The 17,133-nt window shown below is 42.5% G+C and overlaps 2 protein-coding genes across 6 annotated transcripts in view; both read right to left on the bottom strand.

Moving 5' to 3' along the window:
* Nucleotides 1-2,280, bottom strand: part of map3k4 (mitogen-activated protein kinase kinase kinase 4) — a 38,029-nt gene extending 35,749 nt beyond the window's left edge. For 2 of the 4 annotated variants that reach the window (XM_083774171.1, XM_083774168.1), the window contains exon 1: nucleotides 1,145-1,232. In XM_083774171.1, the coding sequence (XP_083630297.1) occupies nucleotides 1,145-1,191 (47 nt within the window). In that variant the 5' untranslated portion in view covers nucleotides 1,192-1,232. Of the gene's footprint in view, nucleotides 1-1,144; nucleotides 1,233-1,392; nucleotides 1,533-2,080 lie in introns of those variants that run through there. The other 2 variants (XM_083774169.1, XM_083774170.1) reach the window with 2 other exon arrangements.
* Nucleotides 2,281-10,406: 8,126 nt separating this feature from the next.
* On the bottom strand, nucleotides 10,407-17,036 carry LOC310865436 (zinc finger MYM-type protein 1-like). 2 transcript variants are annotated; one of them, XM_083774549.1, is made up of 5 exons: nucleotides 16,555-17,036; nucleotides 14,811-15,925; nucleotides 14,068-14,158; nucleotides 11,941-12,464; nucleotides 10,407-10,793 (listed from the first exon to the last, which is right to left on the bottom strand). In XM_083774549.1, the coding sequence occupies exons 1-5, from the start codon at nucleotides 16,975-16,977 to the stop codon at nucleotides 10,736-10,738; spliced, it is 2,211 nt and encodes a 736-aa protein (XP_083630675.1). In that variant the 5' UTR covers nucleotides 16,978-17,036; the 3' UTR covers nucleotides 10,407-10,735. The 2 variants fall into 2 exon arrangements, with proteins under 2 accessions (XP_083630675.1, XP_083630676.1); XM_083774550.1 differs by lacking the exon at nucleotides 10,407-10,793 and having other exon boundaries at nucleotides 11,158-12,464.
* Nucleotides 17,037-17,133: the final 97 nt, after the last annotated feature.

Here is a 17,133-nt window from a genome sequence, read left to right on the forward strand (position 1 = left end):
TTTAACCTCACATGTTGTCTCAAAAGGGGGACAACACAAGCAGTTCAGTTTGATGTAGAAACGGAATGACAAATAGTCTACATTTTGCACGCATCATAATCATTCACGGCTCACTCATCAGTTTTTGGCCAAATGCAATACAAGAACTCAACTTCAACCTGTTTTTGAAATCTATATATTGCATTATCTGGATATAATTATCGATCAATGGATGGGTGATCAGGTAATTTTAATGCATGGTTCTGAAGTGGCCTCAACAAAGGCATGAAGCAGCATAAATGTTGCATGCACTTTAACTAAGCCACAATGCTGGATACCATACCAATGACAAACTGACATGCACAATCATGTGCGTTTGTTTATGCCACTAAATAAGGACAGATAGAGATAAGGCCGCGCAATCGGATAACAACCGGCTGACATTTACACGTACTGGAACATTCGACCACAATTCCAGATATTCGACTGAAATCACATAGGCATAGCTGCTATCGAGGCCGACGGCGCTGGTCAAATATGATTTACTACTAGCGTTTGGAAAGCAACAGCAGCATGCATGGAACTAACTTACGGGAAGAATCGGGACGAAAGACATAACACCAAATTCCTGAGAGTCCGTCGTCATGAGTCAGGGGCAAATGCATACCAACAGGCATGCATTGTTTTTAATATGTAACCCCCTCCCTCAACCGATTTGAACTGTTATGATTTTCCTGTGGAAGATCAGGGTACCTTCAATATGATCCGAACTCAAAGACGAACAAACAAAAATGCATATCTGTTGGCAATGCATTCCCCTGGCCTGCACAATTCTTCATCTGTAGTCGAGGGAAGGCTGAAGGCTCATAATCAGTGCAACTTCTTGCACACACAGCACTAGTGTCAGCAGCACACACCATTCATGCACAACGTAGAAGCTTCTGCAGCACACAAGCAGCAGAGTAAAACAACCATTTTGAAGAGAAATAATCCATCCAATATTTAATATAAAAAAGCTAAATCCTAAAACTGAACATGTCCAGGCCCCCGGGCCCCGCAACATATACATTGTAGGATAGGATTAAGCAAGCAGCTCCCAAACAGGGACAGGACAGTGGTGCAGAAATGCGCTACAGCTAAAAAGCTAGCCAAGTTTATGCCTCACCAGGTTATTAATTTAAAAAAAGCACGCTGCAGTGCGTCACTAAGCATTTATAAACAAGAGTAATAACACATCTCCACGCACGTACGCGTCGCGTCCCACATGCACACAGAAACCTGAACAATAAAGACGAGGAGCGACAGCGCCGTCACAGTTTAGCTAGCCGCCGCTGTTCTTTCCTTGTTGTTGCACTGTTGTTGGAACAGTTGAGAACTACTGTGATATTTCGTACAGTTATCGTCATTATTTACCTCTCCATTCGCCGAGCATTGTGGCCAGGCAGCGCTCCGGCATTCAGCGACAGACGGATATCATTAAAGTGCTACTAATTAATGCGCGCAAATGAGTGTGTAAAAGTTTGCAACTTCACCGCTGCAGCTGAACTGCAGACAGTAGTTACTAGTTAGTTGACTGCTGGCTGCACGTATCGCATAGAGAGCTGCTGAGAGCGAGAGAGCACTGTCTGGCAGGAAGTTTGGGACTGGAGGCTGCGCGTGCGCGACTGCGCAGTGTTGCCAGATTGTGCGAGAGAAATAAGCAACCAGGTCTAGGAAAACAAGCCCATTTTGTAACGAGCCATCCACAAAAATCTTTTAAACATTCTCAACACAAATCATGTAGCCTTACAGGGCTCCCTGGCCCAAAACATTTAGGGACAAATACATTTAAAAAAAAATGGGGGCGGGTCCACTCCATGCCGATGACATGAATAGTAACACAAAAATGTGTCAACAAGACCAAATAAGCAACTACACTTTAGAAACAAGCCCAAAGAAACGCAAGCCGTAAACAACCAATAGTATTTCAACTTTACACGAAACAAGCCCAAAGTATGTAAGTAATAAGCGGACATGGCAACAAGCGTCTACATTCAGGCTCACTATTTGGCACGCGAGAGGTCCCGATAATGTAGTCTTTTTTGTGTTCGTCGGTTTTTACCTGCTAGGTTCGTTCCGATCCGGAGGCTCCATAGCGAGGCAGGGGCTCCTTTCTGTCAAAAGTGCATGGAAGAAACCATGTCCGGCCGGCTTCACGTTCACGTTGCACCATCAAATGTTTGCAAGAGTGTCGAGTATGTAGCCTTTTTGGAGCACTTTATGATCCGCCGGCGGCACAGTCGAGTATCGCTTCTGACTGTGAGGTCGCCATCTTTCGCAACTCACTGAGTTGCATTCTGGTTGCATTACTACGGCAACACCACCAGGGCCACCAGCAGTAGCCTTTAGTCTACTACAACCATAGAGCTTTAAATGATAGAGACCGAACCTGAGCGTTAGCCCCGCCCCCCGCTATTAATTTCAGTGGAAGTTGCTCAGTGGCGTTTTGAAGCACCCGGAAGACAGCTGGAAGTATAATTATAACTCAATGGCTCGAGCGAGCGGAAGGTCATGAACGTCCGTCCACCTCCATTAAAGTGCTGCAATTCCACATTTCGCCAGTAGGTAGTGGCATCTTCAACGTTGGATAGCCTTACTGGGGGCTTGACTACAACATCAATGGACGTGAGAGTCCATTTGCAGACAAGACAACACGCTTACATGCTTTTAATTTATCTTTATGGGGTTCGCTCTCGTGATTGGATAAAATTGGTATTCCGATTCCCGACCTGAAAATGTATTTTCTCTTTACAAAGGAGACGTACAGTTATACCGATCGAGGTTAATACTGAAGTTGACAAACACTAAAAAAGACTACAATTACTTTAACTTTTTTTAACAGAAAACTTAGTTTTAGGGCCCACACTGTAGAAATACCGGTACTCTACTACTAAGTCTGGGTACTGGAATCTAAATATAGTAGGCTGGCTAATACATGTAAAGGTGCTCATTATGCAGAATGACCCACTTCACAATGTTATAATTGAATTGTAATGAGTCATGATAATGATATGCATAGTTACATCTTCATCAACCTCCACCAGAGAGCTCAGCAGGACAGTCTGGGTCTCCTGTCTCAGTATCTGGACCCCTGCTGTTCCAATCCTCATCACCTCCCCTCCACCCCCCCTCCTCCCTCCAAGGTCAGTGGTTCTCAAAGTGGGGTCTGGGCTGGGGACGCCCAATGGTCCATCAGTGGGTTCCAGGGGGTCCCCAGCTAAATCAGTTAATCAGTTTAAATCAACTTGTCGCATTGGATGCGTTGTGAGCTAACTGAGCTTGTAGATCTAATAGATAGGAGAGAAAAAATTGGGAAAAACGTGGAATAATTGTGTAAATGTTAGCAGCACAAATACTCTTATGTCAAGTCTGGGGGGGGGGGGGGGGGGGGGGGGGGCACTGGGGGAGGTGTTGATGGGTCATAGATTATATGTAAACAATGCTATTGTGATACCCCAGCCCAGCCCTGTAAAGGGCAAACAGTTGTAAAGTAGACCACATTACATAGTCAATCTTTTATTTCCATCTTCTTTGGAAATCTGGCTTTCAAAACTCAACTTGGCACATGGGTACAGTATTAAGCCAAACTTCCTCAAGTGGCATTGTGGTATAATATTGGTAGCCTGGTTAATAGGCTATAATATTGGTGGCTACAACAATCATCTCTAAAGTTTAAAACTTTGAAAAGTCATAACAACTCATTTATACCAACAATGACTTTGGCACATTCACAAAAATGTAGGCCCAAGTGAGCAGAAATGTTAAGATGCTTTGCTTTGAGCTGGTAGGGATGCTATCCTCCCACATTTTTTGCTCAATTGACACCAAACTCGCTACCTGGGCTCTTCAGACTATTCTCCGATTTATTATCATTTTTTCAAAACTTGAGCCATCAAAATGTTTCACTACAAAACAGTACTAAACATCTTGCTATAGGCTCCACTAACATAATTTCATAATTCTCAGTGTGACCAAAATAATTTTATATTAGCAGATTACACCCCCTCCTGGGGAAATATAGACATGGCACAATTTTGTTTTCATAGCACAGTAAACTCACCTACAAAAGAGTGTGATTTTAGTTACATATTGCATTTCTTGACCTCTTGTCAATTATGCTTTATTTACAGATTATCATCTCAGTATTGTACACTGACTGAACCACCAACTTCCTGTGTTGACCTATACTTTGACGGCTAAAGTGACCTGAGACCTAATCTCTCAGTCAATAGATTCAAGCGATTTTTGAGTAGTGCAACCACTCCAAGGAACAGCTTTGTCCCTATGTCCCAACCTGTGTGACTATGTCCCTGTGTCCCAATGTTTAGAGTACCAATAGGGGGTGCTGTTGCACCACTCGCTTCAGACTGGTCTGATTTTTTGGGGGGATGGGTTCCCAGATTGCCTGAGACCTGACCCACAAGTAATCTATCTCACATCCTCCACTCTCCATTTGACTGGAATCATGACCTAGACTAGAGCAGTGGTTCTCCAACTTTGTCATATACAGACAACTTTGAGAAAAACATGTCCTACACATAAGAGCCTTAGCCTACTTGTGTTAAAAAATAAGTTCATAAATAAAAGCACTTGCGAAGTTAAATTACATAAATTTAATTTTTTTAATATGGCATCTGAATTGGTTAAAATGGTCACAATTTCAAACAGCCAAAAAAGTGTCACATACTGTCACAATCACATGAATACATACTAAATGAAAGCAGATTGTCAACAACATAGCAAACAATATACAGTTAATTTAAAATCATATTTTGAATTCCGTCAACTAAAACCATGATGAAAAATGTTCGTTGACTTTTTTTTTTCTCCACGAAAACTAAATAAAAACTAAGCTATGATGTATATAAACTAAGACTAAATATGTTGTCAATTTCGTCAACAAATAAGAGTTTTGGCGCCACTGTATAACAATGACTGGTCATTGGATTGGATTGACTCAATCCCGAAAAGAAATGCATGCTCGCGAGAACTGAGAAGAAGCGACTGGCCATTGTATGGTGTTGCCGTGTAGCCTACTGGGCACACCCACTGTGACCCACATGGTCTCATTGACTTCAATGTTAAAGCAACACTGTAACTTTCCTCTTCTACCCTGGATTTGAACCCTATCCTGTGCAAGGGCTGACATATTTACCATTGAGCTACTAGAGTCTGTCTGCTTGCTCAGGGGATATATTTAATCTTGATCATCAGTTCAAAATTCATGTCTATGTGAGACATTGACATAGCCCACAGCCTGATAAACCTTTTTTATCTCACTGTTAACTGACCCCACTCTGGAGCTCTATTTTGATAGTTATCATAGTATAAAGTTTGTTCAGCAACAGGGGTCTCTCTCTCTCCATCTCTCCATTAAATAGCCACATTTTTGGGTTGGGATACCAATTGGTTAGAGATTAAACACATACTGTATTTGAAGTCTAATATAAATGACATTTGAAAATGCAATAGGACAAGTTAACTGAAAGCTGTACCGCTTTACACAGCATTTGCTTCTCTTTTTCTCCGAAGACCCTCCGTGATTGTGTGTCTTCAGTTTTTGGTACTTGCTGCTGTGCTTGGTCCCTGAAGGTAGACAGAACAACAGTGTTTGTTAGTATATGAACAAGACAGTACAGTATGTCATTGCCATGCCAATACCTACAATTCCTGTCTTAGAAAAGCTTAAGTAATGCAAACTGTCTATTTTAAATATAGTAGCCTATACTGTCTGGGAATGGCTGGGAAAATATAAGAACTGTTGCGTGAGCCTATCACAGTGACATACATTTGGTTCTGATGGTTCTAATATTGACTCAGTATGAACAATACTAGCCGCAAGCAACTATTTTTAATATTTGGCATCTAGCCCATTCATCCAAATCTGAAAGTAGCTCATAACATGTCTATGGTGTCGTGAGTTTAACGTTGTTTAATACAATCATTTCAGACTTTTCTGTTTGGATGTATGCCTGGGCTGTCATGGGTTGGTATTGCAACTCTACTCTAAATGCCAGATATTGGAAAATAGCATTTAAGAGTTGCTTGCAGTTAGAACAGTACTACAGTAGGTGATCTGACCTTATGGCCTGTGCATTGCTTGTGAATGTATGTTGGATGATGACTGTGTTAATGGTCTTCCTCTGCAGCACCAGCGTGTTAACGTGGGGCATGATTTGATGAAAGAGCTGCAGGAATTCCTCAACTCCTGAACTGAGTGTTTTTTCTTTCTTTCTTTTTTCATATAAAAAAAAAAAAAAATCAGTTGATATACGACTAAGAGGGCAGAACAACTTGTTAGGAAAGTCTGAGAGCAAGAGTGTCTGTCCTGTTGTCTTTGTTTTGTTTGTATATAACTATCTGTCACTGCTCAACTGTTTTTTGTTTTTTTTACTTTTTCTTGTTCGCATTTATATACCTTTTTTATTTGTATTGTATCTGGAACATTTGCACTACTTTGCGACCCCTACATGTGGAAAGAAAGAACTGTTTACGTTGAACCTGCAAGAGAAAAACAGTTGTAAATGTAAAATTCTGTGAATTAAACGCCACTTGTTTTGGCACACTTTGACACGTGACTCCTGAGTTTGGTGTACAGTCCTCACAGATGTCATCAATATGACAGCATTGAGAACAACAACTGAGATCCACAGGGAATCGACCCTGTCACAGATTCTGTATCTTAGTTGGCTGAGGTGTTGTTTTTTATGCTTTTTTTGGTCATGGCTGCCAGTTCCCACCTGATGTTGTGTGGGAGTCCAGACTGATCCAGACCGTACTGAATAACTGCTAGCTTACATAATGCCTTGAGGCTAGGACTGAAGTCTAAGACATACAGGCCATCATGGGTGTTGTCTCCTCCAAAGAGGATGTTACGATCTCCCACCATTATATATGATGGAGACGGTCTGATACCCTTGGGCTCAACCTTCTTCCAGGAGTTGGTTTCTGGACTGAATTTCCACAGATCATTGTAGATCTTTTTAGCGCTAGTTTTACCACCATATATGTACAGCTCTCCATTGTAGGTGAAGTCTGAATGATTCCAGCGGCTGTGTAGAAGGTGTGTTCATCCATGAGTTTGTCTCTGTGTCAAACACTCTGATGCTGTTGCCGTGACATACTCCCCCAAATACAAACATCTTTGTCCCAATGATGGTGGCAGAGTGACATAATGTAGGAGGTGGTGCAGTGCCTCTGGTGTTAATTAAAGTCCAGACCATGGTGCTGGTGTCCAACTTGTAGATGTCATTAGTCCATCCAGTCAGATGGATGAATCCTCCATGAATAAACATGACCATCCCCAACGCACAGGCTGAGTGGTTCCAAATCTCTGGAACAGACCCAGAAACCTTGGGTTTAAACCATATTTGGGCGTCGACATCAAATGCATAAAGCACATTGTAGTAAGGCAACCCTCCCCAGATGTAGACTGTATCTTCTATCAGCACAGCTGTGTGACAGCTCCTGAGTGGCGCCTCATGGTGACCGTCTCCTCTTTCAGGTTCCACTGGAGGTAAATTCTTCCAGCATAAAGACTCTGTACTGAAGACATGGACATCCATCCTCTGTTCCATGTTGTTGCAGATCCATTTGTCTACAGTGTTATACACTTCCATCATCCGTTTCACGTCGCCATGGGTCCATTTAGCACAGCGGCCTCCAAAGGAATACAGTTTGTTCCTCACTGCTACAGCAGCATGAAAGGCTCGCTTTGGTCCTCCTGTTTGGCGACGGTCCAACACAACATCACTCTGTCTGTACACGGGTCTGGTCTGTGTCTAAGTCTCTTTCTCGCTCTCCTCGTCTCTCTCTAGGTCTACAGTCCTTTTCAACACGGTGTATATCATCTTATATCTTCTGGTGTGAAATCACATGACGCAACACAACTGTTGCCATGCAGGCCTTAACGATGCCAATTTATGCAGCTGTTCTCATATCCCCACCCGTTGACTCTGGCTTACTTCAAATAGCTACCTTTCGGCAGAGCATCCGTCCAAATGAAATAATCTAAACAGACTAAATTGAATGCCTCAACTTGGGTGTGTTTATCCTCAAGGGGTGTGTGTGTGTGTGTGTGTGTGTGTGTGTGTGTGTGTGTGTGTGTGGCAGGCATAAGGAGAGACAGTGTAGACCACTGTAGTGCCTGACTGTTCCGTTGTTTGCCGGACATGGGAGGTGTTGCACTGTAGAGAGCTTCCTCTTCTTCACTGGGCAAGTCACAAGATTCCTCCACATCCGAATTTGACTGGGACTCATCTTCCAAAGGGTTGGCTTGCCTGGGAAGAACAGCTTACATTACTTACGGGGCTCAACGGGACAGGTGGACAAACTACTTATGTAAGGTAAATGGTAAATGGTGCATTTATATAGCGCCTTTATCCAAGGCGCTTTACATAGATTGTGCATTACATTCACCCATACACTGATGGCAGCGGAAACCATACAGGGCGCCAACCAGCACATCAGGAGTAATTAAGGGTTCAGTGTCTTGCTCAAGGACACTTCGACACTGACTCTGGGGGAGCCTGGGTTCGAACTGGCAACCTTGTGGTTACCATGGGGTCTCTAGGTAAACATGACGGCTCAGCCAAAGAAGGCCAAGACCTGCTTGCACTAAAAGCCTGATTTATACCATGGTTGCACATCATGTCTCACACCAAAAATAGCTGCTAAAGAAAAAGTGCCCCTTGGGGGCACAGGTGACAGGTCTCCATCAGGATAGGAGCATTTAAAGAAAAGTCAAGTGGCATTTCTTCCTCAGCCTAGTGGGAATGTGCATGCACAGTGTCACCGCAATCGGACGCTGTGTTCATGTTTTGCAGCATTTTGTACAAAACGGGCCACTCCTGTAAATGTTAGAAGCCTGCAATCAGGATGGAATATGAGAAATCAAACAGACCCGTCTTGATCACATGACTATAGAGATCATGTGTACAGATTAGCGTGACATTTGGATGAAATCTGAAGGAGTAATATAAAAAAACGTGTTTTACATGTGGGCCTCCTGGTGGCGCTATAAAGAGCAGATTACAGGGTTACAATGGTTTTTCCTTGGCCTCTTCTAGTGTACAATGTTTTAGACAGATCTGTGTAAAAAAACCCACAAATAGGCCAGTTATAGCGCCACCATGAGGCTGATTCAAGTGACATTTGTTCCTCGACCTATAGTGGGAATGTGCATGCACAATTTCACGGAAATCACACAATGTATTCATGATTTGTGGCATTTTGTTCAAAACTGAACACTCATGCGAACTTTGGAAGCCAATCTTAGCCGATCAGGAAGGAGTATGAAAAATCTGAAAGAGCAGGCAGTTTCGTTGAATGGCTATAGAGAGACGGTGTACCAATTTGCATGATGTTTGGACAAAATCTGTAGGTGTAATGTCAAAAAATGTGTTTTGCAAATATCGGCCTCCTGGTGGCGCTATAACAGGCCCATGTAAAACAATTGGGGCAGAGGTTCAGCTCTGACATCCAGAGACTGTGTGTGCAGAGTTTGGCTGCGATCAAGTCAACGGACGGAGTGCAAAACATACTCTCCCCATGCCTTCGGCTGGTGAAGACAACAAACAAAAACCCGACATATAGTTATAGCCTATATCTGTTGTAATGATAATGTGTGGTTGTCACATCAGGAGTCAGGACTTGCCTCAGCAGTCACACCGTGTGAGAAGTACTTACTTTATACTTGATAAGTTACCAGCCAGGCCATAAGAACCAGTATGGACACAGGGAGCAGCAAGGAAATACATATTCATCTACAAACAGAATTAAGTTATCCTTTTAACATTATTGCATAACTGTACACCTCTACCTTTTTCTTTTGCAAACAGTTTGTGGACTGTGATCGTATGTTTCTTTTATAAAGTATTAGCTCTAGCCTGCATTCTGCTTCACCATCAAATGGTACTAAACTACAATTAAAGTTTGCTAAAGTGAACATTATATCAAATCATATTAAATTTAACATGAAAATGGACTCACGTTCCAACTTGTGTTTTTCCTGTTGGCTTGTTGCTTCTGAGCTGAATGTTAATAATCAGAATGAGCTGGACTTATAAGCACTCACCTAACTGTGACACCATACAGTATCAGGACACTGCATGCCCCAAGGATAACGGACAGTAGGAGAACTACCGGTACTCCGATTTGTTACTTAAGTCGAAGTACCACAAACGTAGAACTGCTATTTTTTGGCTAATGTTCCCCCCCAGAATATGGATGCTGGGGTTCAAGTGGTTCAGTATATATTTTGCCTTTATTTGACAGATGATAGACAGGGTAGACAGGAAACGGGAGAGAGATGGGGGAGGACACACACAGCAAAGTTCGTCGGGATCAGGACTCGAACCTGCTGGCTTACCAGCCGCCAAGGTGCCTGGATGACAGGCCAAACTAAAATATATATTATAAAGATAACAGCCAGGTAGGCTATATACAGTACATGCATAGTATAGTATATGTACGCACGGTATGTTTATGTATTCTTTATTTGATTGATGGAAGTTTAATATGCAGATATATGTCCCCATGTTTTTGTTACTTTTAGATTATTTCTTTCTTGAGCACAAAATGTTAAGATATTTCTTGTCATTTGGACAGATGCTTCATCATGCTTGGTTGGTTCATCGTTTACCTGGCATCTTTGAGGCACTACATTGTCCTCTCTGCAATCTAATAATATTTATGTATTTACCTTCTTGTTTGCGGACTATACTGCACACCCATACTTACTCTGCTTGTTCTGATCTCGCAGTATACTAAAAGTCCTGTATTCAAAAGAAATCCCAAGTAAAAGTTTAAAAGTACAGGTACTTAAACACTTAAATGTACCAAACGCAGAATCCCATTTGACATTTTCTCAGCAAAATACTAATATTTGTGAGATTCTATATGTACAAGCTCACAACGTCTGATCACGTGTGATCTACAAGCTCATAGCGCGCCACCGAGTGGCTATGAGTTTGTAGGTCTGCTATTTTTGAAAAAAATGTGGCGCACATTTGGAATTTGTTTTATTTAATATTTTTATATTCTTTGGGGTCCTTGATATGAAATATTGAGGATTTTCTTTTTGAAATTTCGATGTCAGGTCTAAATGGGTTAAGCACTATTTTATTTTGCTTTCTGTTCAAAAAGAATACACATGTATTAGATCCATTCCCTGGTGTCCCTGACAGTAAATCTTTTCAAATGGGGTCGACGGTCAAATGTAATTATATCAATTTGGGGGAAAATTTTTGAGAAGCACTGACATAGATGACATATGTCGGATGTCACATTATGTCACCATAAGATATGCGAGTCATAACAGATAACCGAAGAGCAGGGAATGATACAGTATGAATAAGGTGCACAATAAAACATGATATTCTACACTGTAGATGAGATGTACTTGTAGCATGTAGTTTAATGCTGTGTGTCTCTGATGTCCTGACAAAACAGTGATCATGACTTTGTTATGTGTTATGCAACTGTTACCGCTGTGACCCGATTCCGGATAAGCGGTTGAAGATGGACGGATCCTAAACCTAAACTTGATTTTGAACCACTAACCTAACTCCTTTCTGAGGTAATACTTGACCAATGTTGGCCGATGGTGGCCGTTTCTTTGTCATTTGTCACAGTTTGAGAACCACTGCTCTGAAGGACTCAAAATGCACAAACAAATACAAAGCACAACAGAGTGCATGTGTTCATTTGTGTGTTCATTTCGTCAACTAAAACCATGACGAAATTTTTTCGTTGACTACCTTTTTCATCACAAAAACTAAATAAAAACGAAATATAAACTAAGCCATGATGTAAACTAAGACTAAGTATGCTGTCAATTTCGTCAACAAATAAGAGTTTTGGCGCCGCTCCATAACAATGACTGTTAGCGCCAGCACTTCACCTCCAATTTACATGTCTCACCTATACTGGAATTTTGCTTGTCTGTCCTTCAAAGCAGCAAACTTATCAATGACACTTTCATTGAAATCCGGAATGTTCTGAATGAGTTCCCTCTCCATGGAGAGCATGGCGAGTGCATTCAAACGTTCCTGTCCCATTGTGTTTCTCAGGAATGCCTTGATTCTCTTTAAGGTGGGGAAACGTCTCTCGGCTTCGGCCGTTGTCATGGGAGTGGCTATGAGGATGTTCAACAGAGCCACGGTCTCAGAAAAGGTCTCCTGGAGGTCATACACCAGGAGAAGCTGATAGAGCGCCATTGCGCCACAGCAGCCTTTGAACTCGGGACTGTCGTATATCAGGGACAGTTCGGTCTTGAGTTGGGCCGTGTTCAGCATGGGGTATGCTCTCCCGGCGACGTTCAGAGCCTCGACAGGGAACCTACGGCGGTGGTCTTTAAACATGTATCCTTGGAGCAGTGTGGCACATACAAGGTGGTCAGTGAAGGAGAACCTTTGTGTGGCGTGGGTCAGGATAGTGTCGCAGACCTGTCAAAAAAAATAAACAAAATATGTATTAATTAAAATCATATACTTTTTATAATTATGTATAACTATATATATATACTGTATTGCCGATGGGTTCTCAGATTGACTACCATGTAACTCTGAAATCTGACTGGCCAGCGAGCATGGATTTATTTTCCGCTTTGAGTAAATGACGCCCCTTCATGCGTAGCCACACAGGAAGACAGGACAGCACGTGCACAGCACATATTAGAAATTAAAATACAAAGGTAGTGTTTCATTTTGAAACACTTCTTTCGTATTTTAATTCCTTTACACCAAAAAGAAACACTACCTTTGTATTTTAATTTTGCTACACTTAAATAACACTGTACTAAAGTACAAAATGGTGGCCGTTTATTATGGCTACAACAGGCTACACTTAAACTTGGACCTAAATACAAATATCATATATATATCAATAATAAATGTAACATTTCTACAATAACTTGGTATTTTAATTTTGCTACAGTACACACTGTACAAATTACAAAGTACAAATGTCGGCCGATTGTCCATAGCTTCCCAGGCTGCTGGGGCTTCACCAATCGACAAGGCCACAAGGGTCCTGAGGTCGACTGACCAGTGACCAGTCACTTCTTAAGATCCCTAAAAATCTAAGCTGAAATCTGGGACGATAGATCATTTTACGTTGTAGTGCCAGTGCGCCACCCACACTGGAATGAACTTCCACCTCATGTTAGAGCTTCTCAGACCTTGCCTGTGTTTAATAAATCACGTCTGAAAGCTCACTTGTTGGCAGTTGCTGATTAAAAGTTGCTGCTTTATGTTGCCCTGTTTTTGTATTGTTGTTTTCGCCCTTGGTATTTTATTTGTATTTATTACACTTTGTTTCAACTCTGTTGTGTTAAATGTGCTTTATAAACAAAGTGGATTGGATTGACTCAATCCAGAAAAGAATGCTCGCGAGAAGCGACTGGCCATTGTATGGTGTTGCCGTGTAGCCTACTAGGCACACCAACATGGTCTCATTGACTTCAATGTTAAAGCTACACTATGTAACTTTCATCTTCTACCCTGGATTTGAACCCGATATCCTGTGCAAGTGCTGACATTTTTACCATTGACCTAATAGAGCTTGCTCGGGGAATAAATTGAATCAGTTCAAAATTAATGTCTAGGTGTGCCATCACCTTTGACATGATCTAAATGTCTCAATAGAAGAGCAGGGAGACAAAATACAACCACCCCAATTGTATAAGTCATATTGTATTAACATACACTACCATACATCTTATTCATTAAAAAGTTATATAGTGAGGCTTTAATGTCATTTCAATGCATTCTCAATGTGCGTCTCAATTCTCATGTGCTAGCCCACAGCTTGATCAACCTTTTTTATGACTGGTTCTCACTGTTAACTGACCCCACTCTGGAGCTCTACTTTGATAGTTATCATAGTATAAAGTGTTTGTTCAGCAACCGGGGTCTCTCTCTCCATTAAATAGCCACATTTTCGGGTTGGGATATCAATTTTATCCATTCAGAGATTAAACACATTATTTGAAGTCTAATGTAAATGACATTAAAAAATGCAATAGGACAAGTTAACTGAAAGCTGTACCGCTTTACACAGCATCTGCTTCTCTTGTTCTCCGAAGGCCGTCCGTGATTGTACGTCTTCAGTTTTTGGTACTTTCTGCTGTGCTTGGTCCCTGAAGGTAGACAGAACAACAGTGTTTGTTAGTATATGAACAAGACAGTACAGTATGTCATTGCCATGCCAATACCTACAATTCCTGTCTTAGAATTAATGCAAACTGTCTATTTTAATGGGAATGATAATCAGTTAGTCAGAGTCAATGAGAGTCTGGGAATGGCTGGGAAAATATAAAAACTGTTGTGTCAGTTTAACTGTTATTATAAGCCTATATCACAGTTGCACACATTTGGTTCCGACCGTTCTAATATTGACTCAGTATGAACAATACTAGCCGCAAGCAACTCATAGATGCTATTTTTAATATCTGGCATCTAGAATTGCAATCCCAACCTTTGGTAGCCCATTCATCCAAACAGAAAATATAGATCTGAAAGTAGCTCATAACATTACTATGGTGGATTTCTATTAAACAATAACTTGGCAGATACAAAGAGGATAATCCAACTTATCCACGCTTTCTGTACAGCTGCAATGTTAGATGTTGGTGAGTTTAACATTGTTTAATACAATAATTTCAGACTTTTCTGTTTGGATGTATGGGCTGTCACGGTTTGGTATTGCAACTCTACTCTAGATGCCAGATATTAAAAATAGCATCGAAGAGTTGCTTGCAGCTGGAACAGTACTACAGTAGGTGATCTGACCTTATGGCCTGTACATTGCTTGTGAATGTATTGAGGGCCTGCTGGATGACGACTGCGTTAATGGCCTTGCTCTGCAGCAGCTGGTACAACATGTTAACGTGGGGCATGATTTGATGAAAGAGCTGCAGGAAAAAGTGGAACTCCTCATCCTGCAGCATCCGGGTGAATCCAGACGCCTCCCTCACTGTGGTGCCATCGAATACGCTGGCTGACCTGATGACTTCAAAGCACTCCATGAGGACTTCTTGGTTCAGATAGACGGTGCTGACGATTTCGCTGTCGAAGTTCCATCTCGTGCGCAACACTGCGGGCAGCCTCTGTGCAACGACCTGGTCGAGAATGGCAATGTGTTTGGGCGACCGAGTAAAGAAACTGGCGATGCCACCCAGTTCAGAGAAGAAGACTCTCACCGCCGCGATATTTGAGGTGGCTTGCTGCATCACCAGATTCAGCTCGTGTGCATAGCTGTGCACATAGTGTGCATTCTCGTAATGTTCCCGCACCTTCTGCTGCACACCACCAACCATCTCTTGCTGCCCCACACTGGCCCCGTCATATGCCTGCGCGATGAGCTTACCTCTGTCATCGTTGGTGAAAAGAGTTTCCAGTCTCTCCAAAATTGCACTGGAAACGGACTCAGAGATGGGGATGAACTCAAAGAAACGCTCTTGCACGGAATGGTTCCCGTCTATGTATCTCAGCACGAGGGCCAGCTGAGACTGTGCGGAAATGTCCTGGGTCTCGTCTGCTTGAATCGCCACAAATCTAGCCGATTTCACCTCCTCCACGATGCGCTCCCTGGTGACCGCCAGCATACAGTCCAGTAGATCATTCTGCACGGGCTTTGACGATGTGCCTTTGAACACCGTGGCGGTTTTGACGTGCTCCTCGAACATCTCGTCTAGCGATGCCAAGTCGACCAGTCCGCGAAAAACACCAGGGCCTACAGAGGAGGAGCGCGTCTCGTTGTCATCTCGTAGGGCCAGCTCGAACACGCCACTAAACTTCACACAGTCCAAGAGACGGGCCACGACGTGTCGGTTCCTGCTCACCTCGTAGTTGTGCCGACACACGGTCACCCTGTAGGTCTCGTCCAGCTGTGTGATGATGTTGACCTGTTGTGGAAATTAAATATTTCCTCTGTGAGAGAATGAAGAATTGCAACTAAATGTCTTTAGTAGGTTTAATTTGATACAACATATGACAATAATATAATGTAAAGAGAGTAATGGATTGAAATGAGAATAGGCATTTCAAACGGACAGTGTCCAGTTGCCTCGGAAGGCAACAGGAGACTGGCGCCGAACATAGTGTTAAAACCTGCATATACTGTAGATTCCAGGACGATGAAAGGCATAACCCCAAGGATTTAATTAATCAAGCAACACTGACGCTGCAGTATTTGGCTAAGCAGTTCTCCTTTCCCACTGAACACTAATGCAGATGGCTCCTTATCTTCCTTGTTGTTTACGTTCTCTGCTAGGGCACCCTGTAATTGTATAGGGCATATCAGTGGTGGCCATTCTCTGGTTCCACTTGAATAAAGCCAATGCATTTTCCCCAGACATATAATCCTAACAATGTGCAGTTATAAATTGCAATGGTTCAGATTCAGAATACAGTCATAAGGTATCAAAGTAATACTCAAAATAAGATGAACAATGAATATAATGAATCAATAATCGTACTAGTAGTAGTCTTACTCGTACTGGTAGGAATATAAATGTAAATGTCCATTACAGACCCGTCCGAAAGACGCCAGCTTGAGACAGCTGTCCATGTGCATCTTTGACATCTCGTGTTTCTTCAGCATCGTCGACAGGTGGCGCATGTCGGTGAAGCCCGCGGAGGTCCACGCGTGGTCCTCTCCGGGGCGGATCAGGAGGCACGGGAAGCAGAACAGAGCGTTGGCGACGTCGCATCCCGCCAGCCACTTTTTCTTCTCGTACCAGCTTGTGTTAAATGTACGGATATATGATCGCCGAGCCCCGTCCCCATCTAGTCTCGAGCGGTCTCTCTTTTCAGAGACCTTTTGCTGTATAAATACCTTCGGTGTGGGTCTTCCTAGTTTTTTAAGAGCTGATTTACCCTCAAGACTGCGTTGACTGAACGGCATTTCTCTCAATGAGACGATCGAGTTGTTGTGAATTAAAATAGTATTCGCCATTGTTGAAGCAAAGTCCAAAGTGAAAAGAAATCAGCTTTAAACAGATCACTATCTACTTTTCTTGCCCAGTCCCCACCATGTTTGTTTTGTTTTTTGGGGGGGGGGGGCTACTGCACGTTGTATGACGGTATCACGTTATGGGCGGGCCTCAGCCCC

Source organism: Protomyctophum parallelum (assembly GCF_964188405.1).
Source record: "Protomyctophum parallelum genome assembly, chromosome: 10".
In the NCBI taxonomy this organism is placed as follows: Eukaryota; Metazoa; Chordata; class Actinopteri; order Myctophiformes; family Myctophidae; genus Protomyctophum; species Protomyctophum parallelum.